We start from the raw sequence: 27608 nt of genomic DNA, 5'->3' as shown, positions 1-27608 counted from the left end.
CCATAATGGACACGCAACATCACAGATTGAGAGCTGGAAGAGGAACTGGAAACCATTTAGTTCAATGCCTTCATTTACAGATAAGGAAAATCAGATTCAGGAAAGTTGTTTTTTGTTTCAGTTTGCAGTAGGTGGCAGAGGCAGGATTCGAATGAGGGTCTCTGACCCTGAATTGGGCTTTCCTAGAGTGTTGTGTAGAGGAGGGAGCTCACTGAGAGGTACAAGCTGCACTGGGAGGACTCTTTCAGACACCCGAGACTCCAAGTGATACACACTTGGCTCAAGTTATCATGGCTGATTCTAAGGCATCCAGGTGCTAACTCGGTCTTCACAGAAATGGGAAAGGCCAACCCAACTTCTGAGATTCCAGCCTGCATCTTTACGTGTTAACAATCTGTTCTGACCTTTAACTGGGGAGTCAGAGACATGTACCTCAGCAAAAGACAAAGACCATGAGTGTCTCAGCTTGTTGGCATTTTTTCCTTTTAAGAAAAGGGTATTTTGTTTCATGTCTGGCACAAATTATCTCAGTTAATATCCCTAGAGTCTACACACATAACCTAGCAAAAAAAAAAAAAAAAAGTTTTTTAATTGAAGTTTTAGGGAGAAATTTTTTACACCAAGCATTTCTTGCTAGTGCCGATGCTCACACCTGTCCCTGGTATAACACAAACTTAAGCTATGCAACACTTTTTAATTTTTCAATTTAAAATTTAAATTTTTTTTTTTTTCAACACTTCTAACACACATTTTTCACTCCCCTATTGAGAGGGAAATTCTCCAGGAACAAAATGTTATTAGCTGAAAACTGCTGCTTTTTAATGTTTTTCTTTATCCTAGTAACGTTAAGAGCTAATTTGTACTAATGGAAGAAACCTCAGGTGAGAAAATTCCCCAGAACAAGTACTTCCACCCTTCCCACCTCCATCATGTATTAAGGGGATTTTAGTATTTCTGTACTCCCATTGGCATGTGTGTATTTTTAGTATTCCTGGAATTCACTACAAGTAAAAGAGGGAGCCAGTCTCTTGATGAATTTATTCAGGGTCTCGAAGTCCGTTGGCTTCCCCCTTCTGTCCTGTGGCTTTTAGGACATAAAGATGTGTCCTAATGGCACAAATGCAGCTCTAGGAGGAGCTACCCTTTGCTTTCCTTGGCTAGAAACTTTCCCTGAGAGGGAAAGGGAGTAAAAGAGTTGAAGGTTCTAGAGCCTCAGGCTGTGGAAGGGAACCTCTGTCATTAAAGCTCCAGTTGGTACCATTGCTGTTGGTCAGACCCGCCACCTTTCAGAAGGTGGGGGCACACAGCACAGGCTGGGCCAGCTCACGCCGGCTCTTCCGGAGGGCCCTGGTTCCTCCAACTGAGGGAGATCACTAGAAAGAATCCAGGCCGAGGCTGGAACAAGCCAGACAGGCCTCCCGCTATTAGTGATCAGACCCCGGCCTACTCAAGGCCTGCACAAACCTGAAGAGCAATACAGCGGAGTGGGGATGGTTAAAAATCCGGCTCACTTATCGTACAGAGGCAGTGCCTGATTTTGGGTATTGTTTCTGACTGTTCTGGTGAAGGAGAAATAGTTATAATTTATTATATTTATATTATAAATATATATAATATATATTATAATTATATTACAACTAATTATAATTATATATTATTAATTATAACAACATAATTATATAAATATTACAAATATATATATATATATAAATTTGGTATCAATCTATATTGCCGAGAAAGTGATTGTTGTAGCTAGTAATGTTTGTTTTGTTTGTAGAATTCCTTCAGTTTTTCCGTTTCTAATACTTCCAAATTTTAGGCAAGATGAGATTTACAAAACATAAGACAATTTTTACTGGAAATAGTCTTCAGTAAAAGCTGATGTAGACATAAGATCTCTTAATGAATGTAACAAAGGAAATAAAACCACCGAAACCCATCACCACTGCTTACTTTTATTGCAATGAAGAAATTTTAATATAGTAATGGAGTAGTATGCCACTAAATAAAAATTATTCCAATTATTAAAGTTGTCCAAAGACAGGCATTGTGTTTGGAAATTAGAAGTCAAAATCGGTGGGAGGGAAAGGGAAAAAAAAACAATATATCAAATACATCAATTTTAGGATTATTTTCACAATGAGCATATTCATTATTGTCTTGAGTGTCATAACTATCTGGATCCTCCCTCGGTTTAAAGCTCAATTTTAGATATACCATCGGCACCCATTCCAAAATAACTCAAATTGTCTCATTTTTCTTCTACTTAGAGCTTTATAAAGAAGAGTGTTTTTTAAAACTCATCACTCCAATCTTCAAGTTGAAGAGACTAAGGGAAGCAATCTTTCATAGTAATAATAGAGCTGTTTATTTTTTTTGGCTCATAAGGATAATCATCTACTCCTCAGTAGGGTGCAATGTTGACAGCTCTTTGATTTTCATATACTCACTCCTTTAAATGTCACCTTTGAACAGGAATAAAGGTACTGAGCTGTTACCCCTAAAATCATTTTCTACAGTTAGATTCGCAGACTGTTTTCCAGTGGTCATCAAAATATTTGCGAAACCAGCAATCAGTTTACTATAAGAATCCATAAACACCAACAAAATTCAAATTTTCCTAGCTGCTGCTACTCCCCCAAATAGTTTTTGAAGACTAGACACCAAGCAGATATTACAAACAGTTATAGGACAAAATTACAGTTTGAAGTGCCTTTGTATTTATTACTGATAAGGATTATCTAATAATTTATAATTCCTGGGAAAAAAAAAACAAATGTTAGTATTTTATACCCAAATACAGATTACCGATGTTAGTGACCTCAGAATTGGACAAAATCTGAGGTGTATAGGAGAATGTTGCCCAATTCTTATTGCCATTGATTAATCTAGAATCACTGGCAACAAGACAGAATTGCTGTTTGTGTTTGAGTAATTATCAGAGTTGTGGCCGATCTGAGAGAGAGAATTCTGGGCAGCTGAAATTGTACCTAATTAAAGAAGTGAGAATCTGAGCCCCACAAAAGTCAACAGCGAGAAAGCACTCAGGCACTAAAATCAATCAACGTTGGTCAGGGGCAATGTTCTTAAAATAACTAATGGCAGCATCCACAGAGATGCATTAAAGAGATCAGATGCCACATTTCTGCTCACAAACAAGGACTATTAGGATGAAGCAATCAGGCCACATTTACGAAATGTTTACCAACATACACAAAAATGTATATTTGCACAATTAGGAAAACATTCAACACCCCCTTCAGCGATAATACTTAAACGGAAAGTAACGAAAGAGTAAAAATAAAGGTCTGTAAATAAATGATTCCATTTGCGAAGCAGTACTAAGGATAACTTCTCACAGCGGCTGGGGGAAAGAACCAAACCTGTTTTCGTTATTTCAGCTTCAGAGGAATGATGTCAAGTATCTTGAATGTTTATAGAACTAAACACAACGTATTGTTCAAAGAACAGTAAATAAGGATGCGAGACAAAAGTAGAAATCAAAATTCAAACTGCTCCAAAGTAGCAATCAATTAGAGCCACTGACTGTCAAACTGGTCATTTTTATGTTCTTTATTTTAATTGGTACTTTAGAACAGCAAATTCTCTTTCACAGCAGTGCCTCCTAATTTCATAATACAGTACTCCAGTTTCTGAATGTAGAAATTTAAGATAAATCAATGAACACAAAGGCGTGCAAACAGCTGCTCTAAGTCTGCTCAATCACATGGAATGTTGGCACCAAGCTGCAGCTGCTGTGGAGAGATCAATACACCAGCCGCGCTCCCGCACACACACACACACACACTCACACAGCCTCACACCCACCCAACACACACACGCGCGCGCGCAGATGGTCTGTGGAATATCAGGACTTGCGCTTCTCTAAAAACATATCTTTAAATGGTCTGAATTTTGTACAAATTGAAGTGCTGAGAAAATGGCTAAATAAGAAGTAACAATTAAAATAAAAGGTTTGTTTTATTTGTAAATTATGTACAGAATGCTTTCTCATATGGGGGAAGTGGATGGGAAAGGAAAGAACAGCCTTCATTTTCCAACTCAGGCTATTTCCTTTCCTCTGCTGGAGAAAACCATTCCTCTCTGAACTCGATGTACAAACGAATTTGGATTTCCTAAGTTGAAAGTTAAAAGGACAGAATTGGGAGCTAAACAAAATTGTGTTGCATCATTACCGATTGGCCTATCTTAAGCAAATAATTGCTAACTCTGAATCCTAAAGAAATCTTCTGGTACAACTTTATGAAAATGAAGAAATAGAGCTTAAGTTTCAAGAGTCATGAGTTATGTGTTCATTTCATCCTAAAAATAAAATTCATAAATAGCTACTTAATTGTGCATCACCTGACATTTTGGTCTTTCATTTTCATCTCTTCTGCCATGTCTAACAGTAAGAAGCTCTACAGCGCTCAAAAATGCCATTATTCTAACTACATCTTTGACAACTATCAAAAAGGAATAAAAGCTACTTACTGCCAGAATATTTGTTAAATGGATAAAATTGTTAAATATATGTATTAGTGACTTAAGATTGTACCAAAAAAAAAAAAAAAAAAAAAGTTAGTAGTCTATAAAATAAAAAACTGAATAGAATTGCCTGGACGTCAAATAGATCTCAGCAAACTGATTTAAAGACTACTGCAAACACTATACGTATGTTTTGGTGATCAGCCAACATAGAAAATCCAACCACTTGCACACACTCAGTCCCCATAGAGTACATTTATGATTTTTCAGATGAAGTAGGTCTAGCTGGTTCGTCATCATCGTCGTCTCCCTCCTCCTCTTCCTCCTCTTCACAATCTCCATCTGTTTGCTGTTCGAGTTCCTCTTTTGTGATCATTTCAAAATCGTTCCCATTGCCACTACTGTGCTGGGATCGGTCATCCTCCCGCCTGTCACTGTCTGTGTCGGAATGCCGCTCTCCACCCGAGCCCTCTGTTCCATTATTTCCTAGAGTTCCCATTTTCCCCTCATCGTCTTCCTTTTTCTCACTGTCTGATTTTTCTTCACTGTCAGATTTCTGTTGCTTTTTGGCTTCCGATTTCTCCTCTTTCTTTAAGTCTGCTTTTGGTCCTTTGTATTCGTGTGTGTAGAGAGGCCTGAAGGAGTCGATGAAGCCCACGTCAGCGGTCAGATTCGGTAGGAACCAGAAATGGTGTCTTCCTCCGGTAATGAGCCAAATGATAAGGAACAGTATGCAGCGAGCTGTGAGGAGAAAAATCCCCCAAGTTTAATGTTTCAAGCACCCATGGTCACCCGGGTCTGACTGAAAAAAATCAGGGACAGCTCCCTCCCCTCCCCCCACAAATGCACACCCCGCTCCTACAATCCTGCTGTGCCACCAAAGGTCCTAAATGGCATTTCCCTTTACTTTGAGTCTGAGGACACAACAGTGGAACATCAACTGCAGAGGAGCTAGCTGCTCCTGTCAGGGAACATTTAGAAATTCGAACACAGTAACAATAAAATCCTAGGATTAAAAACTAAAGAAATTAATGGGATAAATGGAAAATTCAAGGAATAAGCTTTTTTAAAAAAAAATTGTTCTTTATTTTGCATCCCAATGTCATGATGGCTTCTACCTTCAAGTCAATATTTCTAGGTGAAGATGCCCCTGAACATTATCATCCAAATAAAACCCTTGCGTGATTTCCAATCTCCACAAGTGGACATAATTTTCAATACTCTGTCTTGACACTGCCCTTTTAAGGTTTATTGAGCATTTTATAACTACCTTGTGAAGTAGAAAACCCAAAATATTTTCTTTCTTATTAGAAATGAAGAAACCAAGGGAGAGAAGTTAAAAGACTTGCCCAGAATCAAATAGTTCATATCAGAACTGGGGTTCAAATCTGTATTCTCCTGACCCCCCAAACCTGGTGCTCTCTCCACTTTACAATGATTTTGCCTTCCATACATGCATACCTTGTTCTCTGTCTCTCTCTCTCTCTCTCTCTCTCTCACACACACACACATTACTTCAAAGACCCTCAATTCCATCAGTGTAGATATTCCTTTCACTAGGACAGATTTCAACGCTTTATGATTTACTAGGCAGGTTTTTGACATGTGGCTATAATCTAAAGACTCTGCAAGCTCAACTGGCCGGCCTTTAGGCAGCTGAGGCCAAGACATCACAAGGCCCTTTCTCCTTCATTTTTCCTAGGAGTGCCTACCAAACTTAAGCCTTATTATTAGCACAGGCCTGGCAGACCCACAGTGTCCTTGCCTGAATATAATTATTTAAAATAAAGGGTTCCTTCATCATTTCCTAGTCCTGCATTGCACAGTATTTATTAAGATCCAAAGTAAGTAGGTGAATGCTGGGAAACTATCTGATTATGATGGGCTAATTTTATAGGCAACTGTATCACTACTCTTTTGTAGTAGCTCTTTTACAGGCTTACCTTTAATATACTTTGGATAAATAGCCAAAGGGAGGAAGTAACATAGCTCACTTCACAAGTTAAGTATTCACAGTCAGAAGTCCTAATTTCCATTTCCACATAAAACACAGCTTCATTTTTTGAGGCCTTCTATATTTTTCAGAGGAGTTGATGATAGTAGGAAATGGAATAGGCCAAGATATACTAAATCTGTTTTCTGGCAGGAAATCCCATTGATGAGAAGAATGAGAAACTTATAAAAGCTGCACATTCTTCTCTTCTCCCTCCTGAACTATCCTTCTAAGACAGCAATACCACAAATACAATTCTAGAACAACTTCACAGTGAATGAATGAAATTAAAATCATGCCTTGCTTCTACATTCAGGACAAATTGAACTACCTCATTTTTTTCTGCATTGCTCTGCCTCCAATTCAACTCCTCAGTCTTTGTAATTCATGAAACCCAATACTCCCATGTTATCTGCTTTCTTAAAATCTTCAGGCATCGGCTGTCACTTGGAATATTTTATAAAATTTTGCCTAGGTGATACATTTCAGAATATCCCCTTGAAAACAGGGAAGAGTTATGGAGGGAATCATTATAATTGAATGTTTCTCCACTGAAACTAATGTTACATATCTCAGAAAATTAAAGGACACTATGTAAGCGATAGCTATATTATTACTTTTATTATTTGAAATGGTAAAATTCACATTGCAACATATAATGAACACATCTTAATTTTGATCCCTATGAAATTAGCTCTCTTTCACATAAAGGAAAATGTGTTACCTATTTTCTAGAAAAAGACCCAGGCCAAGTCCTCAACTTTATAAACAGGCTGTGATCTCCAGGCTTTGGATCTGTTTGAAACATAGAACATCTTTTGCCATAGAAAAAATGAAAAATTTTGCTATTCAAGCTAGCCTAAAAGACACTTCAATTCATAAGGCAGCTGAGAAATGGCATTTGCAAAGATAAATATTATTAAAGAACCAGCATTGCTGAAATAACAATTAAGCAAAACAATAAAATTAGCATCATTTTTATTTTTTGAATCTTAGTATGTAAGGAAAAACAAACTTTAAAGAAGATGAGGAAATAGATAGAACCCCTTGTGGGATGTCTGAAAGGAATTTCTGGAAACATTCAAGGACTCGGGAAGCTAATGGGCCCTGGTCCTTATTTTACAAGTTTTCTTCCCTCGGCACTGCTATCTCCCTAGAACTTTTCTTCTTTTTTGCAGTTATAATTACAGTGGGGACAAGGAGAGAGGGAGGTTTGGTCACAAATGCAATAAACAGACAGAGAAATGAACATTTTCTTAAGGCAAATGAGCACAGAGTTGGAAGAAAGAAGAGATAGTAGTAAAAAGATTACCAAAAGATGTGTTTCAGTGTGAATAAGAATGCCTGAGGTAAAATTAGCTGAACCCTGAGTACTCCAGGAAAGGAGAGGGGAACAGCTCAGCAGTATATGAGCAAGCTCACTTCTCTTTAAACTCTGATTGGGGTGATGCTCACCTTTGGGGAGCAGACCTCTATCTTTTTAGGCTTTATATCTTTAAGTAAGTGATGCTCTGTATTTTTTCTCCCCCAACCACCAATTCAGCTTTAAACACCATCATTCAATGTGGAAAAACCTGCACCTAGAATATGCTCTGTAAATCAAAGGCATGAAAGCAAGAGGGACCCTCGCTTTCAATCTCTAAAAATCCAACCCTAAGTCTTAATCCCTTCAAGCCTCATCCATGCCAAAGCTTCCTCTTCTGTTCACAGTAAAATAATTTGGACTGTCCTCCTTTTCTGCTCATTCCATAATCTGAATCAAGGCCTTATTTCCTCAGCCTTCACCATCAGGCACATACTCCAAGCTACAAGTATATAGTTTCTAGGTTGTTTTCATAAAGAGGAATAGTAAATAATAATGTAAAAATATGTAAATGGATATATATGACTCTATTCATTATAACCTATCCTCAATCTTATTAAATTCCCCAGACTCAGAAGCTCTTGGTGATTAGGGCTCACTACCCACAGGGGAAGAATGCTTTTCTCACTGTCCTATCAATTCTGGACCTCATCCCAACTCAGCTGGCAATCAAATCACCTCAGAGTGGGCACCTACCAGCCGTGAAAGTGTCATGGCTAACCCCTTCCACCTGGGTAGTCTTGGGATGGCCCTCTGGTCCCAAGTTAACTCAGCATGAAAAGACTTTTACAGTTTGGCTCCAGTCCACCTATCTAGCACTATTTTTATACCGATTCCCTTGCAAACACAATATTCAGGCTAAATTGATCTGCCTGCTTCCAATTCAATTCACCAAATCTTTTGAGTTCATATAGGCCCATTTAATTAGAACATATTCCCATCTTATTCTAGTCTTCTTTAAATCTCCCTCTTCCTTTGAGATTTAGCTCAAGGTTCTTTTCTCCTTATGAAATTCTCCCTCAAAGATACTAAAGAAGGGAAAGGGACCTGTATGTGCAAAAATGTTTGTGGCAGCCCTGTTTGTTTGTGGTGGCCAGAAACTGGAAACTGAATGGATGTCCATCAATTGGAGAATGGTTGAGTAAACTGTGGTATATGAATATTATGGAATATTATTGTCTGTAAGAAATGACCAGCAGGAGGAATACAGAGAGGCTTGGAGAGACTTACATGAACTGATGCTAAATGAAATGAGCAGAACCAGGAGATCATTATATACCTCAACAATGATACTGTATGAGGATGTATTCTGATGGAAGTGGATTTCTTTGACAAAGAGAAGATCTAACTCAGTTTCAATTGATCAATGATGGACAGAAGCAGCTACACCCAGAGAAAGAACCCTGAGAAATGAGTGTGAACTGTTTGTGTTTTTGTTTTTCTTTCCGGGTTATTTTTACCTTCTGAATCCAATTCTTCCTGTGCAACAAGAGAACTGTTCAGTTCTGCACACATATATTGCATCTAGGATATACTGTGACATATTTAACATGTATAGGACTACTTGCCATCTAGGAGAAGGGGTGGAGGGAAGGAGGGGAAAAGTCGGAACAGAAGTGAGTGCAAAGGATAATGTAAAAAATTACCCAGGCATGGGCTCGGTCAGTAAAGTTATAATTTAAAAAAAAAAAGAAAAAGAAAAAAAATCACTTTAATAGCTATTCCATTTAATGATAGTATCAAGCAGCACAAGATGGAGGAAAGGTAATTAAGACATTTGGAGTGACAGCTCTCTGAACTCAAGTAGCCAAGCAGGTTCAGGGACCAAGAAGGACTAGGGCTTAGTGTGGGCTAGGAACAAGCTTTCAAAATGAATGGGATAGAGAGCAAGGATCAAATTCGGGAGCATCTGCCTTCAAGTGACCCAAGTTCTGAGGCATTAAACTGGATCCTCTACCTCAAAGATTATTAAAACTGTGGATCATGATCCCAGAGGGGGTCTCGTGACTCGAATTTGGGAGTTGCAAAATTATTGTTTATTAACAATAAATTTTTTATTTTAAAAAAGAAAAAAGAAATTCTACCTCATAGCAAGCTAATTCCTATCAGACTAAAAGCTCCTTAAGGACAGGGCCTATTTTTTTTTTTTTTTTTAATTCTGATCTGTGGCACAGAGATATTTACTGTTTAGAGAATTTGCTGCCTCAGTGAGATGGAATTCTTTATGTCCTCTCACAAAACCTCTAATGGCTCCGAGTTATCAAAGAATACTAATTAAATCTCAATTTTTTTACTCTGAAATTTAAAGCCCACTACAAATTGACACCAACCTACTTTTCTATTTTATCTACAATTCTATATATCTTGGGCCTTTTACAAAGTAGCTATTCACTGCAGATCTCTAGTTCTGTGTTTTATTCATGCTCTTCCTTCCACTGGTAATTTGGCTTCCCTAATCATTCACTATTATAAGAGGCCCAACTCGCACTGGTAAACTATCACAGAACTTTGCTGGTACTCCTCTCACTGCACTTACATTTCTAGATCGTATCTTCTTCATCAAAACGTGTGCTCACCGAGGGCAGGGCTCACATACATTTCATCCCCAATTTCCTCTCATTTCTTAGCATTGAGACTTGGCGCATGGGGCTTGAGCAATAAGAACATACTGAATGATGAACGTGTAACTCGCCCCAGATCAAATCATGTCACCTCAAAACTCAATGCAAAGAGATTCATGTGCAGAACAAAAAAGAATTCTTAAAAGAGAATATACTATGATTTCATTTCTGGAAGTTTTGCAAAATGGTTTCAGTGGCAATAAATGCTGTTGCAAACACTACTGTTTCCAGGCTCCCACCATCCAATCCATCCTGCCAAAATCATCTCCGTAAGACAAAGGCCTGAACATATAGCACTGCCCTGGCTCAAGAATAAAACACAAACTCGTCACCCTAACATTTATGGCTTTCTTAAATTTGAATAAAACCTACCTTACCTTTCTAGTCCTATTTCACATCGCAATTACTCAAACATGTTCCAATCCAGCCAACTCTGCCTAGACTTGACATTCCTCCACCTGCATTTGAGAACCTGTCCTCTCTCTCCCTGATCTAGAGCGGATGCCTTATTCTGCCCCCCCCCCCCCCCCCCCAAGAATCCTCCTTGTCCTTCAAGAATCACATTAGTGCCACATCCTCATGAAGCTTTCCCAGTCTGCTCTTCTTTCCAAAATTACCAGACTTCTCCTTAGAAGTCCAAGCTCTGGGCAACTCTGGCACGGGGAAAGAGGGCCCAAGCTGCAGTCAGAAGGCTCTGCCACTTACTACCGGAGTGATCCGGGGCAAGTCACTGAACTGGGAGGAGTCTTTAATATTCTCCTTTGTGAAATGAGGCTGTTGGATGGAATGACTTCTACAGGGCCCTCCAGCTCCACAGAGATGATTCTATAGGAACTAGTCAAGGACAGTAGGTGAAAGCAAGTTTTTCATATTTGCCCAAATTCAGTCAGGCACACATAAATGGCTTTTTAAAGCGATATGGATTTTTTTTTTTTTTTTTTTTTTGCACAAGGGAAGGCAGTGGGTGGGTGGGAGTGGGAAGGAGGAAACAACTTGGGGAGTAGTAGTCAACTTTGAATTCTAACCAAAACAAACAAAATCAATATTGGTTCATTTCTAGGTTTCCCCCAAATATTTAAATGTTGCTGACCTCTGACAAAACCCAAAATTACTGCCTTCCAAACAGAATTAAGGTCTTGGAGTTTAGTCTGAACTCTTCCATACCCACCGTATTGAACTCAAGTTTTACGGGCAATAATACTTACCAATGGCAAGCAGAAGAATGCTGGCTACAAAGCAGCCCGCTCCTACGCTGAGGTAATAAACACCTACTCGCATCTCTGCTGGCCACAAAGGGAAGAGGGTTGCAGCAATTACTGCAATCACTGGAACAAGAAAACACAAAGATGCTTAGACAACTGGACTTAAGTTGAATTGACTTACTATGACTTAAAGGTTGTCATATATTAGATCCATTGTTGGTAGGGGAAGAAGCTTTAAAATATTTTAGATTCTATTTATTAAATGATCTTTACATTCTACTTATTAAATAATCTGATATAAAATACACTAAGTGCTTAGGGTACAAGTCTAACAGTTTGGCAAATGAAAGATTGACAAAATTCAGGCATTATTTTTGACATTTTCACCTCTACTCAACTTAACACAGGACACTACTCCTTTCTCTCTAAAAGGGATGAAAATACAGATACCCCACCAATCTAAATGTGATCCCTTCACTAGGGTTACATGATGTTTAAGCAAGTATAACCCCACCACAAACCTTGGTTTGACAATTTATACACAATCTAGTAAGGGTAAAAAAATCTTAACAGTTATCACATAGTTTTAAACAAAAATCAGCATTTATAACCACAGAACTTTCCCTACCATAGAAACAAATGATTATTTGAAAAGAAAGAAAAAGAAAGGAATTCAAACTGAAATAGTAATATGGAGGTAACAAATCATTGCAGAATATCCTTAGTAATTTCTTCTCTTTCTTCTTTTGGAATATTATTCTTGTAACTCTAAAGAAAGTAGAGAAATGCTTATTTCTTTTTTTACCATGCTAGAAATCTTGGAGAGTGACTTATTAAGATCACCAGCTTCTTGGAGAATGGATGCCCCGTGGCAAAGTGAATTTTTGGCTTTTAGTAACTTTAAAAAAAATAAAGCAATATGTTTTGTTAAAAAAAAACTTAAATGGATTTGAATTTTCAGAATTTAAGAACACTCTTCCTTGAAGATTATGTTTATCACCTGCACAGGGATTCAGACGCTATAACAAGTTGGCATAATTTTAAAAGGCTCACATAGATAACATTCCTAATAAGAAATCCACAAGGAAAGCCCACTTAATTCAGCTATTTCTTCCCCATCTTCTTAAGGCTATACTTGATTTATTCACTTACCAAGAATTAGTCCCATGGCAAACGTTTTAAAGTGGACAGGGTCATAGATCCACACATATACCTAGAATAAAAAACAATTAAATGTTTCCATATAACAACAGAAAGTCAGAGATCTTAGCATTTTAAGTTAGATGCTATATATATGTATCAGGAAAGTTATATCATTTTGGATCCAAATTTGATTAAATACTCTAGCCTAAAAAGCAAAATGCTTCAGCTGAAATTGGTACATCTTGTTTATAAAGACTATCCAATGGAAGTAACAACTACTTAATGAATTTACAATAACATACATCACATAGATCTGGGGAATATAAAAACCTATCCTAAAAGTAAGCTGTTAATTTAATGGTAACTTTCCCTACTAGTAAGTAAATTATACTGGACAGCCCTTTGGCAAGGTAAAATGACTAATCAAACTGATTTATTTAGATATATGGCTGACAATCTAAAGGCGGCCATTATATTTCTTATCTTTATGACTGCTTCATTCCTACCACATGATTTCTACTGATAAGCATAGTTTTCTATTTCTAGGCCTGATACACCAACCTCATTTCCATCCAAGAACACTTGATCTTCATGTGGTTCAAGTTTGAATTTTTTCTTGGTTTCTTTCTTTTTAGGTGTCCCTGGTGTTTCCTCCTGCAAAAAATGTACACATACACAGTTTAAAAAGAGTGAAAAAATATCCCAAAAAATATAATTTTGTTGCAAATGAAATACAAACGCTGGCCAAACTAGTGATTTTCAATGCCTTGTTAGCTGTACCTCTTACATTAAAAATTTGACAACTCTGAAAAATGAAACAAAAAAAACAAAAGCCACAAAAAATGTGACCCTTAATTTATTCAAAATACCTTTATGCTATGGGACAATTCCAATGTGTTGTATGCTTTAAAAAAAAACCCCACAAACTGTTGTAATTCTTAAAAAACCCAAATAAAATCCCAAGAAATATTATAAAAGTTAATGAAATGACTGACATAATACGAGCAGAAATAAACTACATTTGAATGGTTCACCAATATCATTACCCAGACCTCCTTTGCTCCCCCAGCTCTGGACCAGTGGCTGTATAAGCATTATCTCCATCTTCCAAAGAAAACCAAAGCTCCAAAAGCTACACACAGCACAGGCCAGAGCTGGGATTCACACTCAGATCTCCACTACAATTTTTTCATCTGGATGGTTAACAACTGCAGTTAGGAAAGTGGGAAAAAGAGAGGGCAGGTGTTAAGTCATAGCATGTTATTGTTGGAAATAACATGAGAGATCATTTAGACCAAAACCTTATTCAAAGGTCTAGAACTTAACCAAAGGCTCAGAGCTGGTTTGTGATGAACTTTCAAGTTTAAAAACTGTAAAATTCCTTAGTCAAACACATGCCATTTCCATGTTTTATTTCTCCTCAACTACTGTGACCTTTGATTAGCCACTCAGTCCCCTCAGTCCTGTCCCAGACCCTCCTCATCACTGTTACCCTTCTCCATCTTTTCCCAGGTCGGTCATATCAAAGGACCAACTCAATTCTGCACTATCTGCTGCTCATACACCCCTTGGTCCCCAGTCCGCTGTCATCACTAATTACAAGCTTTCTATCCGCCTCTTTCTTCACCTACTTGTGTGCTGCTTAGGAGTGCTGAAGCTCCCCTAACTTGATCCACTACACGTGTAGAGTCACAACTGAGCCCTCAATAGCAGCAAGGCAATTCACCTCTTCCTCCTTGATTCTCCAGCTGCATTAACAGCAACTACTCCAAATCTCTTTTCTTTTCTCTTTCTTTCTTCTTTCCTTTCTTTCCTTCCTTCCTTCCTTCCTTCCTTAATAATATTTCACTTTTGTCAATCACCAAATCAATCACCAAAAATTTTCCACCACCTCCCCCCTTTCTCTTAACTCATAATTAAGAAAAATGAAACCTATTATAAACTTTCAAAGTCAAATAAAACAAATTTCTACATCAGTTGTGTCAAAAACAACCACCACCAATTGTCTCATTCTGCACTCTGAGTCCTTCACCTGTCTATCAAGAAGCATGTTTTTTCGGTAGTCCTCTGTAATCATGGTTGGCCAATGGGCTGATTAAGAGTCCATGATTCTTTAAAGTGGTTGTCTTTATCATATTGTTGTCATTGTATAAATTATTCTCCTGGTCCTTTTCTCAATTCACTCTGCATCAGTTCAGAGTCTTCCCAATTTCTGTGAAACCATCTCTTATAGCAAAATATGACAAAATCATACAAATTACATTCTTTGCTGCTTAAAGACAACCTGGGGCTACACTTTTATAAATCCTTAAAAGTTGTTTTTCTTAGAATTAGTTTCTCAATCTGGCCTCCCTCTAATTCTCTATTTTCCTACAGTATTTCTGTATCCAGTTGTTGTATGTGTATGTATTCATTCTTCCTTTCTTTAAACAGTTTAGATGAAAGTGAGATTGATTAAATTACCAACTACTCCCTCTTCATGTTTTTTGACTAGACATCTTGTGCACCCAAATTATAATTTCCCCTATTTATCCTTTTCTTCCCTATCACTATGCACTGTATAATATTCCTCTGTCCCTTCTTTTTGCTCTTCTCTTAAGATCTTCAAGATATACCCAAACTATGCCAAGTCTTGTCCAACTAGACTCCCTCTAGATCTCTGGTGAGAAAGATTACATGGGACACATGTGTCATTTTATGTTAGAATGCATACGATTAGCATTATTTGTTTGTGTTTATCTTTTTATATTTCTATTTTAATTCTTTTGTTTGAATTTCAAAATTTCTTGACAACACTGGTCTTTTCAACAGGAATGCTTGGAGGTCCTTTGTCATGAAAGATCTATTTTATTCCCTTCTATGGCACTGTAACCAAGTCTCTAAGCTCATATGCTCTGCCTTCTAGAGGAGCACATCCCTCTTAGTTGTGACTAAGTTGGGCATAATACTAACTGTGAATTCTCAGTATCTGAATGCTTTCCTTCTGGTTGCCACAAGGGTTTTTTCTTTGATGTGAAAGCTCTTGATTTGGGTTCTGATGTTTCTGAATGTTCATTTTGATTTTCTTTCAGGAGATGACTGAGGAAATCTTTGTTTCCATTTTGCCCTCTGGAATTATCTTTAAAGATTTCTTGATAAGGTGTCAAGGCTTTTTTCTTTGGTCAGGGTGTTCAGATAAACCAATCTTAAAAATTTTTTCTCCTCAATTTGTTTTTCAAGTCAGTTGTTTCTGCTGAGATAGTTAACATATCTTCTATTTAGTATTATTTTTTGCCTTTGACTGTATTTTGCATTGTCTTGTGGAGTCTATGGCTTCTATTTGGTCCATTCTAATTTTCAGGAAGTTTGTTACTTAGGCAAAGTTTGAATCTCCTGTGCCAAACTGTTCATTCTTTTTCCAATTTTTTCTTTCTTTACTTTCATTTTCTTTCTAATGTTTTCTTCAAATACTCTCATTTTATTTACGAAAAAAAATTTAGATCTTGCTTTCTTTCTTCTAGGAATTCTGGTAAAATGTTCATGGCTTATGCTGTTTTTTTGTTTTGTTTTTTTAAAGATTTGCTTATGGGTGTGTTTTTTGGAGTCATTTTCTTCATGAACTTCCTGCAACTATTATCCCTGTCCAGTTTACTTCTTAACTATGGACTTGAAATTAGTGCTGAGTTCTGGCTCATTGTGGAAGGAAGTCTCTTCAGGTAATGACTATGTGTCACTGCTTCCAAAGTAGTCTGATACTGGGTCCCTGGTCTAAGTTCTGTAAGACCCTCAACTGGATTTTGGTCTAACACAAAGCAGACTGCTCCTGGATTAGCCCCTATCAGCCAGCTGCAAAGATCTGCTGTGTCAGAGTAACAGAACTATAGGCTGCTCCCTGGACTAGGATTCCTCTACAAGCCGAGCTAGATATTAGAACTGAGATCTTGCTCTGCTCTTGGGATGTGAACCACACTGCTGCTGATGCTTCTCAACTTCCCAAGGACTTCCTACCTAGGAACAACACCTCTGGGGGTCAGTCTCTTTCTCAAGCTACCTAGAATCTGTGACACAGAACACTGGGTAGTGGGTGGCAGCTGCCAGATGGCACCTCTCCCTGTACTAGTGCTCTAGTGTGGGTCTAAAACTTCCTACTGTCCTGGTGCACAATTTCTTCCTGGATGATGCTTCAGGAGGGCCTAATCTCATCTCTACTGCCTGCAAACCTGTCTTTCTATGCCTATCAGAGCTAGAACAATTTAATTTTTTCTGGAATTCCCCATCAGGATTCAGGCTAGTCCAGTTTTTATTTATTTAATTTTTTTGCTAGTACATTTTCAAGATCTGTTTGGAGGGATTTTGTGGAGGGTAGCTGAACTATATATATTACTTCCTGCTACTCTGTCAACTTGGACCTATCTTCTCTTTCCCAAGTTTCCTACAATAGCCTCTTCTCCCCATTTCCTCAGCCAAGGACCTAACTTTAAAGTTTCCTGAGAAAATGGAGATTATTTATTACAATTTCCCTCTTATCATTTCATATCCCACAGCATCATCCCTCACTAATTCCTTTCCTATAGTCTCTTAAAAGGTGGCCATTCTCAGCCAGAAAGACTTGCATGAACTGATGCTAAGTGAAATGAGTAGAATCAAGAGAACATTGTACACAGCAACAAGATTATGAGATGATCAAATATGGATGGACTTGGCTTTTTTCAACACTGAGTTAATTCGAGGCAATTCCAATACACTTGTGGTGAAAAGTGCCATCTGCATCCAGAAAGACCATTAGATTGAATGTGGATCACAACATAGTATTTTCACCTTTTTTGTGGTTGTTTGCTTTTTTTTTTCTTTTTGATCTGATTTTTCTTGTGCAGCATGATAAATGTGGAAATGTGTATAGAAAAATTGCACATGTTTAAACTTATATTGGATTACTTGCTGTCTAGGGGAGGAGGGTAGAGGAAAAGGAGGGAGAAAAATTTGGAAAAAAGGTTTTGCAAGGATGAATGCTGAAAACTATCTTTGCATATATTTTGAAAATAAAATGCTATTATATTTTTTTTAAAAAGCCTATGCAATAAATACTATACATTGTGTTTAAAAAAAAAAAAAGTGGTCATTCTCACCAAGACCAATCCCTGTACATGTTTCTTTGATCTCACTCCCTCTCATTGTCTCCTTATGATGAACCCTACCTACCACATCCTTTTTTCAATTTTCAACCTCTCCTTATCTACTATTTCCAGCCATATTATTGACCATAAATATGCCTATGTCTCTCATCTATAAACAACCATTACTAGATTTTTATGATCGCCACTAGTAATAGTTCTCTATCTCTATTCTCTTTTTTGGTTAAATTTCTTGAAAAAGTCATCTATCACCCCTATCTTGCGCCTGGAATCTGGAAGCATAAATCCATGCCCGTCAATTAGTACATTTGGGCATCCTTTTACAAACTCTTGGTTTCTTGACTTGCCCGCCTGCCTGTGTGGGGCCACTCATACAGAAATGAGATACAGATTTGTAACTCTAAAGTGCTACTGAAATGTGAGTGAAAGGGAGAGCTATCTGTCCTGAGTATCTGGAATATTTTTTCTCATTCTCTTCTTAACCAATCTTTGGCTTTTAATCTGTTACTCAGAAGAAAAAGCTTTCTTCAAAGTTGCCAATGATCTCTTAATTGCCCAATCAAATGGCTTCTCAGTTCTCATCCTTTACAATCTCTGCAGCCTGTGACTACCCTCACCCTCCTGGATACTCTCCACTCCACTGCTCTCCCTAGGTTCTCCCCCTTCCTATCTGACTGCTCCTTCTCAGTCTCTTTTGCAGGTTTCTATCCAATTCACTTTCTACAACAGCAGGGACGACCCAAGACTGCTCTAGACCTCCTTTTTGCTCTATGCTTTTTCACTTGGTGATTTTAACAGTTCAATTATTCTCTCTATGTAAATGATTCCCAGAGATCAATATCTAGCCCTAGTCTGTCTCATGAGCTCCAGTCTGCAACACTTTTTAGACTGGATGTCTTAGAATTCAAGACTTCATCTCCCTATCTTACACTTCTCCCAACTCTAAATCATCCTTTAATTTACCGCGAAAGTGATTTTTCTAAGAGTCCATTTTGGCCAGATGATGTCACCCTTTCTCATTCCCTATGGAGTACACCACCTGTTACTATTACCTCTAAGATCCAATATAAACTCCTCTGCTGGGCCCTTTCCTATTATGCTGTCAAATGCCATGGCACTTTCCCCCCACCCCATACTTGTGAATGCTCTCTTGCCCCAGCTATCACAGAATCCCTGACTTTCATCAACATTCACATTCAATGCCACCTTAGAGGGATTTCTGTTTCTCCAGCTATTGATGCTTCCCCTTTTAAGATTATTATGCTAATAGAGGAAATGGAACATTGAGAGCTACTAGTCAATGGAAAAATTCTTTCCAAGAGAAGCCTAAGGGAACAATTCAGTTCATCGCTGCTGATACAGACAAAACAGTGCTATTATTATAACTTAATGCAAGGGGCCTGGCACCCAACAGAAAATATATGGTAAAAAAATGAGAGAAAGTCATCAAAAATGGACATTTTGATGTGTTAATTCACAATCTCAAAATCTCGATAAGTGGTAAAATCCCAGATCTGATGATGAGTATCAATTAAACATTCTGTGCCATCTTGGGCAGCACTCACCTTTTTTGACTCTTCCTTTTCGCCATCTTTTTTTTTCTCTTTCTCCTTCTTTGCCTTTTCATCCTTTAGACTTTCTTTCTTGCTTCTTTTTTCTTCCTCTTTCCCACTTTCTGCTTTTCCCTTTTCTTTTTCTTTTTCTTTCTTTGTATCTTTGTCAAGTTTCACTTTCATTACTTTTAATGCTCGATGAAAGAACTGTTTCTTTAACAGTCTTTAAAATAAGCAAAAAAGTCATTATTTATAATCGCATGTAATTACTGCAAAGTCAATTTTCATAGCAAAGAATTCAGGAAGTAGGTCCCTAAACACCCAATCCCCTCCAAGTATCTTAAGGATGTCTAGGGGATTTGTGTTCAGAACTAGACTATAAAAAGTACCACCAGACCCACTCCCATTCTCTCAAGTTATACATCAAGGCCCTTTAAAGTGGGGGAAATGAATAGTGGGGTATTGACAACATGTTCCTTTGGAATCACTGCCAACTCCTTCAGGAGAATGGTTCTGGCTCTGAGTACAGAGGTAACAGTAACTTACTACCAAGAAGGCAAAATGAAGCCTCATTTTACTTCTGTTTCCTCTGTCTTTAGAATGGGGAGGACAGAAGAAGGATGGCTTACAGGAAATCATATCCCAGGACAAGCAGGGACAAATTAAAGAGAGCACCTAATAGGCTCTGATGAATTCAAATCACTCAGCTAAGGTATACTGGAGAATGGGATTACTGAGCCAACGTAAGAAATATTCATACACTGTGGGTAACAGAAGAGGTGCCCCAGACTATAAAAGGCAGATTCTTTTACAATTTTAAGAAAAGGAAGGAGGATAGAGTACAAAAATTTAGGTCAATTAGTTTGACTTTGATTCCTGGTGAAATTCAATGATGTCTTATCAAAGGGTGGTCAGTGATCATCTAGCAAAGGAAGCAGTGATCAGAAAGAGTCACTGGGATTTATCAAGAACAAGACGCACAAAATTAACCTTATTTTCTTTTTAGACATGGTTGCTCTTCTGACATATAAGGGGAACTACTCTAGTTGAATGGATGTACTCAAAGGTCTGGTCATTTATGCTTCCCTTCTAGTGGCGTCTCCCAGGGGTTTGTGCTTAGTCTCGTGACAATGAATACTTTTATCAATGACTAAATAAAGCAACAGGTGGCACACATCAAATTTATAGACAAAACATTACACAAGAATATGACAGGGTAAAGGATCAAGCCAAATTTTATAAGACGATACATATTTGAAGTAAACAAAAATTTTTACATGTGCTCAAGAAATTTACATGTGTACATGTAAATGACTTTGAAGGCTGACAGAAGTTCTCATGAAAAAGATCTGAAGTTTTCATAGACTGCATTTCAATAAGAATTATGAATATACGATGTGGCTGCCAAAAAAGTTAAGGATAGCTGACAAATAGGACTAGGATTGTGAAAATTATACTATCCTGTGTCCCATATCTGTACAACTACAATCAGTTCTGGGCACTGCATGTTAGGAAAGGCACAGATTAAACTGGAGAGTTTCCAGAAAGTTAACCAGAAGGACGAAAAGATTTGAGATGTGCCACATGTTATTCAAAGAAACAGAATGCGCAACTTAGAGAAAACTTAAGGAAAACACAATTGCTATTTTCAAGATGTCAAGGGCTGACATATGAAAGACAATTTCTTTGACTTGAACCCAGAAGGCAGAACCAGGAGAAATGTGTAGAAATTCCAAAGAGATAAGTATCAAGTGAATAAAAGAAGACAATTAGAGCTACCTAGAGCTATCCAAAGTCATCCAAAAGTAAGGCTGTCTTTGGAAGCAATGGGTCCCCTCTTACTAGAGATCTGACAAAACAAAGAGAATATACCAATCTGAATCACTGTTTTCTTAGATTTACTGATTTTTTTTCCTGCACATTTGTTTAGAAATCATTCTACTACAATAATCCCTTCCATATTGTGACGGTTTTAACCCAGAGCTATTTTGATATATCACAAGTCAACATAAGAAATTAAATGGGAATTTGGGGGGGGGGGGGGGGGGGGGGGGGGGAGTTTTGCGGAAGTCACTGACAATGTGCAAAGGCTAGCAGATGACAAAGAAAAAGTTTAGAAACACAGACATGTATAAAGTATGTGTATAGTACTGTATATCAACCCAAATTTTATAATGAAGTACTACTATAAACACTCCATAAAAGAAAAAGTTTGGGCTTCTTTTTAGGTACAAAGGGGAAGTTCAAAATGTTTTAAGCAGATTTTCTAGATTGCGAGGGTACCCTTAACCCACTGTAATGTGAAAGTGGATAACTATACTATCACACAGAAACTAGCTTAATTTAAGTATTGAATAATGCAAATGTAAAAAAGCTAAATCAATGTGAAGTTGCTAAAGGCTTTTCATTGTACCATCTCGTTAAACTCTGTTGAATACATTTGGTAAAACATACCTACTCACAAAACGCTCAATCTATAATTACTAATAATGACATTACTATGTTTAAATGTTGTAGTGAAGGATATAAAAGTGAATTATAGATTCTGATAGGCAGAACTCCTAATGGCTAATGGTTTAATCTATTTGTTCTCTTATTCTTCATCAGTAAGAGATTTAAGTAAAATCAGTAAGAATTTAAAGAAATTTCGTGCAAGTTTTATTACAAACTTGTTTTGTGCACAATAGAAAAGCTTTCTTTTAAGGCAGAAACAACTTAAAATTTCTTTTGGGGGGAATGTGGGGAGCCAGCACTAATCTACAGCCACATAAGGCCAACCTTGAATAGGCTGAATCTCCTAATCACATCCTAACTTTGAATAGGCAGATATCTAGGCATCCCCTAATCACATCATAGAGCTTCCTGCCACCAGAAACATCTGAGCAGCTCATCCTTGGGTGGGATACCAACCCTTTGTCTAGGACCCCCACACTGTACAGTGTTTGACCAACCCTGCCTTCTTTTCTACTGCTATATATATCTGTACTATTGCACTCATTAAAATGAGGCTCTATCAGATGGATTTGTCTTGCCTCCATTTTGCGTGTCCCCTCTCTCCTGCCCTTATCTCTTTTCTTCCAGGGTAAACACACTCTGCCTAGCGGGCAGAGGCAGGGGAAGAATGGGGAAATATCACAATCTGATGCATGCAAAATAATACAACAGGAAAAATCATAAGAGAATACTTTCTTTGCTTTCCTAGAGATGACAAGATATATGGTAGCACAAATCTAACCATGTCAGCCCTGATTCTGCTCAAGAATCTTCAGCAACTCCCAATGGCCCAGGGCTAAGCTACAAAACCCTGGCATGGTCTAATCAGGCTTGCACCCTGGCTTCAGCTAACCTTCTAGTTAGATCTTCTATCTATCCCTCACTTTTACGTACTTTACTGGTCTGTTGGCAGCCAGAACTTATCTATTGACTCCTGTTTCTATGTCTTCACACATGTGCACTCCCACCTCCCCCGCAGCCTGAAATACATTTTCTCCATCCATTTTAAGAGTCCATGGCACAAAAATGGTTTACATTAGTTTTTTGAAGTTCTTTCTTGGCTCAAATGATGATTTATGTACTTATTTGTTTACATGAATGTAAGGTCCTTGAGGAGGACCTTTTTGTTTTCCTTGTTTACTTAAGAGTTTAATCCTTACAGCCAACAAGCAAAAGCTACTGAGTTGAAAGAATTCTAGTTGTGATTAAAAACTTTTAAAAAAGAATCCACAAAGTTATTAGTTAAAGGACATATGCTTTTGAGAGTGGTGATCTCAGGACCAAAAGTGATAGCTGGCTTTAGAAACAGTCAGCTGTGAGCATTTTAGGTAGTTGGTCAATGAGATAACATTATCATGGTCAGCTACTGAAATCCCATTTGGTTGCTCTGAATAACACCAAATTTACATTTAATCCTTAAAAATATAACAAAATCAGTAGCTCTCTTCTTTTTGTCATTGCTTAAATTTCATAAGAAATTATTTTTATTGTGAAAATGCATAAGCCAACAAAGACACACTCAAAATCAATATTTTTTGCAACAAAGAAGCCAATGATACCTGTTACAGTAGTCAACAACAGACTCTCGAGTTGTAAACAAAGCTTCCTCTCCTTTCTTGGCCTTTGCCCATTTGGAATCCAAGAGGCAATCAACTGCTTTTGAAGCTAAAGAGAGGAAAAAAGATGATTATTATTGTTTTTAATGAATATTTATGAGAAAACCTAACACTATAAAATGAGAATCCACAATACTTATCAAACTCAAATTTTATTAAGCAAATTCCTACGGTCACATAATTAATGTGTGAACCCAAGATAACTTGTGAGGTTTCTGCCACCAAAATTTGTATTGCTAGGTGCCAATAAGTAAATCTATAGCAAGATAATTTAACTTTATTGCTTCTATTATCTGATTTGATTTTTTACAACACTCCTTTGAGATAAATATTACTGAGAAAGTTAAAGGTTAGACAGCTTAGTGACTTTTTTTTACAGTCACATGTCTTTGATATGTCAGGGGCAAGAATGAAAAACAGATAATGGTCTGATTCCAATTCAGTGTTCTACATTTGATCTTAGCTTGGATAACTAAATCTAAGAAGGGGAGGTATATCCATACCTGGGATGGGAGGTGGGGGAAGGGAGACTTTGTTATACAAACAAATTTGCTAAAGGATTCTACACAAAAGGATGACTGAATAGTATGGAATCAATAACATCAGACTTTGTAAAGCAACCCAATATTGCTAAGAGAAAAAAATGAATGAAATAAGAGAGAAAACAAACTGGCAAACCTATCATTATTGAGCTTTACATTATAACAGTTTATGGGACAGAATCAAATACAGGAAAGAAATACAATTTTAAGAAAGAATTCCTTTTTTCTAGGCCAATAAGAAGTTTCTTGTTTTTAAAAGTTAAGAAACAAAAGACACAAAATGCAGTTTACACTGCATTGCCCTGTGTATCACAAATCCCTGGATCCTATTCTGGGGAAACACAATAGAGGTGGTATGGCCTTATAATGAGATTATTTCAGTCGTTTAAGTATTAAGCTGCTATAATGGACTTCAGAAAGCCGATTACACAAGTGTCCTCTAGAGAAAAACTTAAAAACATAAAATTAGCTAATGAAAGCTAAATTTAAAATTTGTTCATGTAAAAGAAAGCACTTTAAATAAAAACACCATATCTTTAAAAGGTATGAACTTATAGGACTTTTTTGTTGAATTCCTACCAATAAAATAATCAACCCGGTGACCCATCATATTTGTGGATTTTGTGGGACAGTTGAAGCGGAGATATTTGGCCACTGCCTTTTCTTCTTTGGACGGTTCACCAACTTCCTGAAAAATGAAAATTTTCTTTTAGTGTTAACTTTCACAAAAGAAATTTTACACACAATAAATTATATTTACAAAAGTTAATTAAGTATCTTTAAGTAATGTGATAAAGATTCTTTTACAGGGTAACAAGAACAACAACATAATGGGGGAGGTATAGGGATGGGGATGACCTAATTGGGGGGGAAGCACCTAGGAAAACATAATGGGAGGTACTGGAGAGGCGCCTTATATTCTAATGACATCTAAAATGGATCAAACATTAAGAGGGAATAAGTATAGCCTGAAGTTTAGGATATAAGACCTTTATTTTAACTTTAAGAGGGAATGGTTATAACCTGAGGCAGAGTAACTGAATAGGACAATTAGGGAAACTGGGTTAGGACATTAAAAGAGAACTGTGGCACAAGAACACAAACAGAAAAAGAACCACATGAAGTGATATGAAAGATGTTGCTAATTTTTCTTGGCTTCTCATCATTCAATAATGTATTTTGAGATTTTAAAACTTTTTCTGCCATCTATCTCTCATTTCACTTTATCACCCACTTAACTCTTCAATTTTTTTGTAACTTGGCTTTTCATCTCTCAAAGGGCATAAAATTTTCTTATTTGTAAAACCCACAGGCTTTTCTTAGTATTCATCCTTATATGACCTTTCTGCAGTATTTGATATTGGTGACCAGTCTCCCTTCCTGAATATGGGTCTTCTGGTGACTCTTCTAATTCTCTGCTTTCTCTTGGTTATCCTCCCTTTAGGTGGTTGTTAGTATATTGTATCAACCTTATCCCCAGGATGAGTTTCTCAAAAGTTCGTCCTATTCTTTCATTAAAAACCTCCAGTATTCTGATCCACTGCCAAGGGGATAATAATTAGACCATCCATAGAAATGCTGAGGGAAACCCTACTGTAACTCTTGAAGTGAAACAGCAAACTAGGATTAACTACAATTCAATAGCTCTCACAGTTTCTCTACCTAAACACTAAACCTCTCAATGAACCTAATATTTCATTAGCACTCTTGATACCTAAAAACCCAAATCATTCTGATTTTTAATGTATGGCCAACAACACCTCCAACCAATTGTGTTTAGGTTTTTGAAGGCCAAGGATGAGTCTAAATAGCAACTTGTTCTCTGTTTAGAAACTTGAAGGGTCTTTTCCTACTAGATTTTTATCTTTGTGAAGGGAAATTGGGTCATCTTTTATCTCAATTCTTACCCAGTCTTTAGTCATTGAATGGGTATGGCCTGAGACAAACTGAGATCTGGAATAGTGCTTAAGTTTCAGAAAGGTCAAGTTCACCCCCTACATTCTGGGCCATAACCGTGGTATTCACCTTTGTCTTGCCATGAGACTTCAATTACCCTAGCTAGAAAGGCTGACCTTGTGTAGATCTGCCCTAATTCATATATAACTTATGCCATCAGGAGGTTGATAGCTTTGGTCCTTTTTAAGAATGAAGAACTCTACTGGTTGATATTGAAATTTCAATCCTCTCTGTCTTTCCTAGATCTTTTCCCAAAGTACTGATTGACTGCTTCTTCACCTTATTTCTGCTATTGATTTTTTTCAACCCAGATATATAGTCTTTTACATTTACCCTCATTATATTTCACACAAGATCTGACCCACAATTCTAGCCTTTCAATGTTTTGTTTTGGGTTTTTTGGGATCTTGCCAGTCAATACATTTGTCTCTTTTGTGAAATGGATAAACATTTTATCCAAACCTTTATCCAAGTAATAGGTTTTTTTTAATAGTTACAAAGCATGTCAGTCAATAAATATTAAAGACTTACTATGTTGTCAGGTACCAAACTAAGTGCTAGGGATACAAAGACAAAAAGTCTCTGCTCTCATTCAATCTAATGGGGGAAATAACATAAAAGACTCAAATTCCTGATTCATTAGATTATCCCATTTAGGATGCTGAAAGATCTTTGGATAAAATAGGTATATCAAAAGTTCTTTTCTGTAATTTCTTCTTTTCTTTCTTTCTCTCATCAATTCTCATGGATTTAATTGCCAAAATTGTGCCGATGATTGTCAAATGTACCTATATCCAATCCCAACTCTCTATTGCAGGAGTCCTCAAACTTTTTAAATAGGGGGCCAGTTCACTGTCCCTCAGACTGACTGTTGGAAGGCTAGATTATAATAAAAACAAAAACTTTGTTTTGTGGGCCTTTAAAGAAACTTCATAGCCCTGAGTGAGGGGGATAATCGTCCTCAGCTGCCGCATCTGGCCCGCGGGCCATAGTTTGAGGACCCCTGCATCAGCTTCCTTCCAATCTCATTTCTCCAACAAAAACATGTCCAAAATAGAACTTGTTATCTTTTCTTCAAACCCTCCTCCCTTCTACCTTTCTTATTACTGGTAAAGGGCTATGCCATCCTCCCAGTTCTTCAGGCTTACAACCTCAAGACCTCATTCCTAGATTACTGTAATAGCCTGCTAGTAATTCTGCCTGCCTTAAGTTTCTTCCCACTTCAATAAATCCTCCATTTGGCTGGATGATCAACTATCTCAGCTCTAAACATCTCTTTAGTTGCTAACTCTTCTGGATTCAGTATCTCCATCAGCAAAAAATACTGATAGAAAACTTGATTGGTGACAAGGTAGGGCAAAAGAAAGATATCAGGCAAAAGGACAACATGTAAATAAATATATACAAAGCTGGTTATATACATGGTAAACAGGAAATAATTAACAGAGGAAAGGCACAGGTAAACAAATAAAACAGACTCCAACTTAAAAGGGATCAAATAAAGGAGGGATTAAAAAGAAAGGAAAA

General features: G+C 37.3%; 1 protein-coding gene across 1 annotated transcript; it reads right to left on the bottom strand.

Moving 5' to 3' along the window:
• Positions 1–1935: 1935 nt before the first annotated feature.
• SEC62 (SEC62 homolog, preprotein translocation factor) lies at positions 1936–26135 on the bottom strand. Its single transcript, XM_023501380.2, has 8 exons — positions 26124–26135; positions 24705–24813; positions 23527–23632; positions 19487–19697; positions 13372–13464; positions 12820–12880; positions 11671–11790; positions 1936–5229 (listed from the first exon to the last, which is right to left on the bottom strand). Exons 1-8 carry the CDS (start codon positions 26133–26135, stop codon positions 4745–4747), a joined length of 1197 nt encoding a protein of 398 aa, XP_023357148.2. The 3' UTR covers positions 1936–4744.
• Between the last annotated feature and the right edge of the window lie 1473 nt (positions 26136–27608).

The sequence above is a fragment of the Sarcophilus harrisii genome, chromosome 3 (genome assembly GCF_902635505.1).
Source record: "Sarcophilus harrisii chromosome 3, mSarHar1.11, whole genome shotgun sequence".
In the NCBI taxonomy this organism is placed as follows: Eukaryota; Metazoa; Chordata; class Mammalia; order Dasyuromorphia; family Dasyuridae; genus Sarcophilus; species Sarcophilus harrisii.
Note: the sequence above shows the minus strand (reverse complement) of the source record. Positions and strands in the feature narration are given on the sequence as shown.

Excerpts from the sequence above, each read along its gene's own strand:
- SEC62 (XM_023501380.2), bottom strand. Across the intron at positions 23,633-24,704 it reads CCGGGTTGATTATTTTATTG|CTTCAAAAGCAGTTGATTGC; the intron begins GTAGGAATTCAA and ends TCCTCTCTTTAG. Across the intron at positions 11,791-12,819 it reads TGCCATGGGACTAATTCTTG|TGATTGCAGTAATTGCTGCA; the intron begins GTAAGTGAATAA and ends TTCTTGTTCCAG.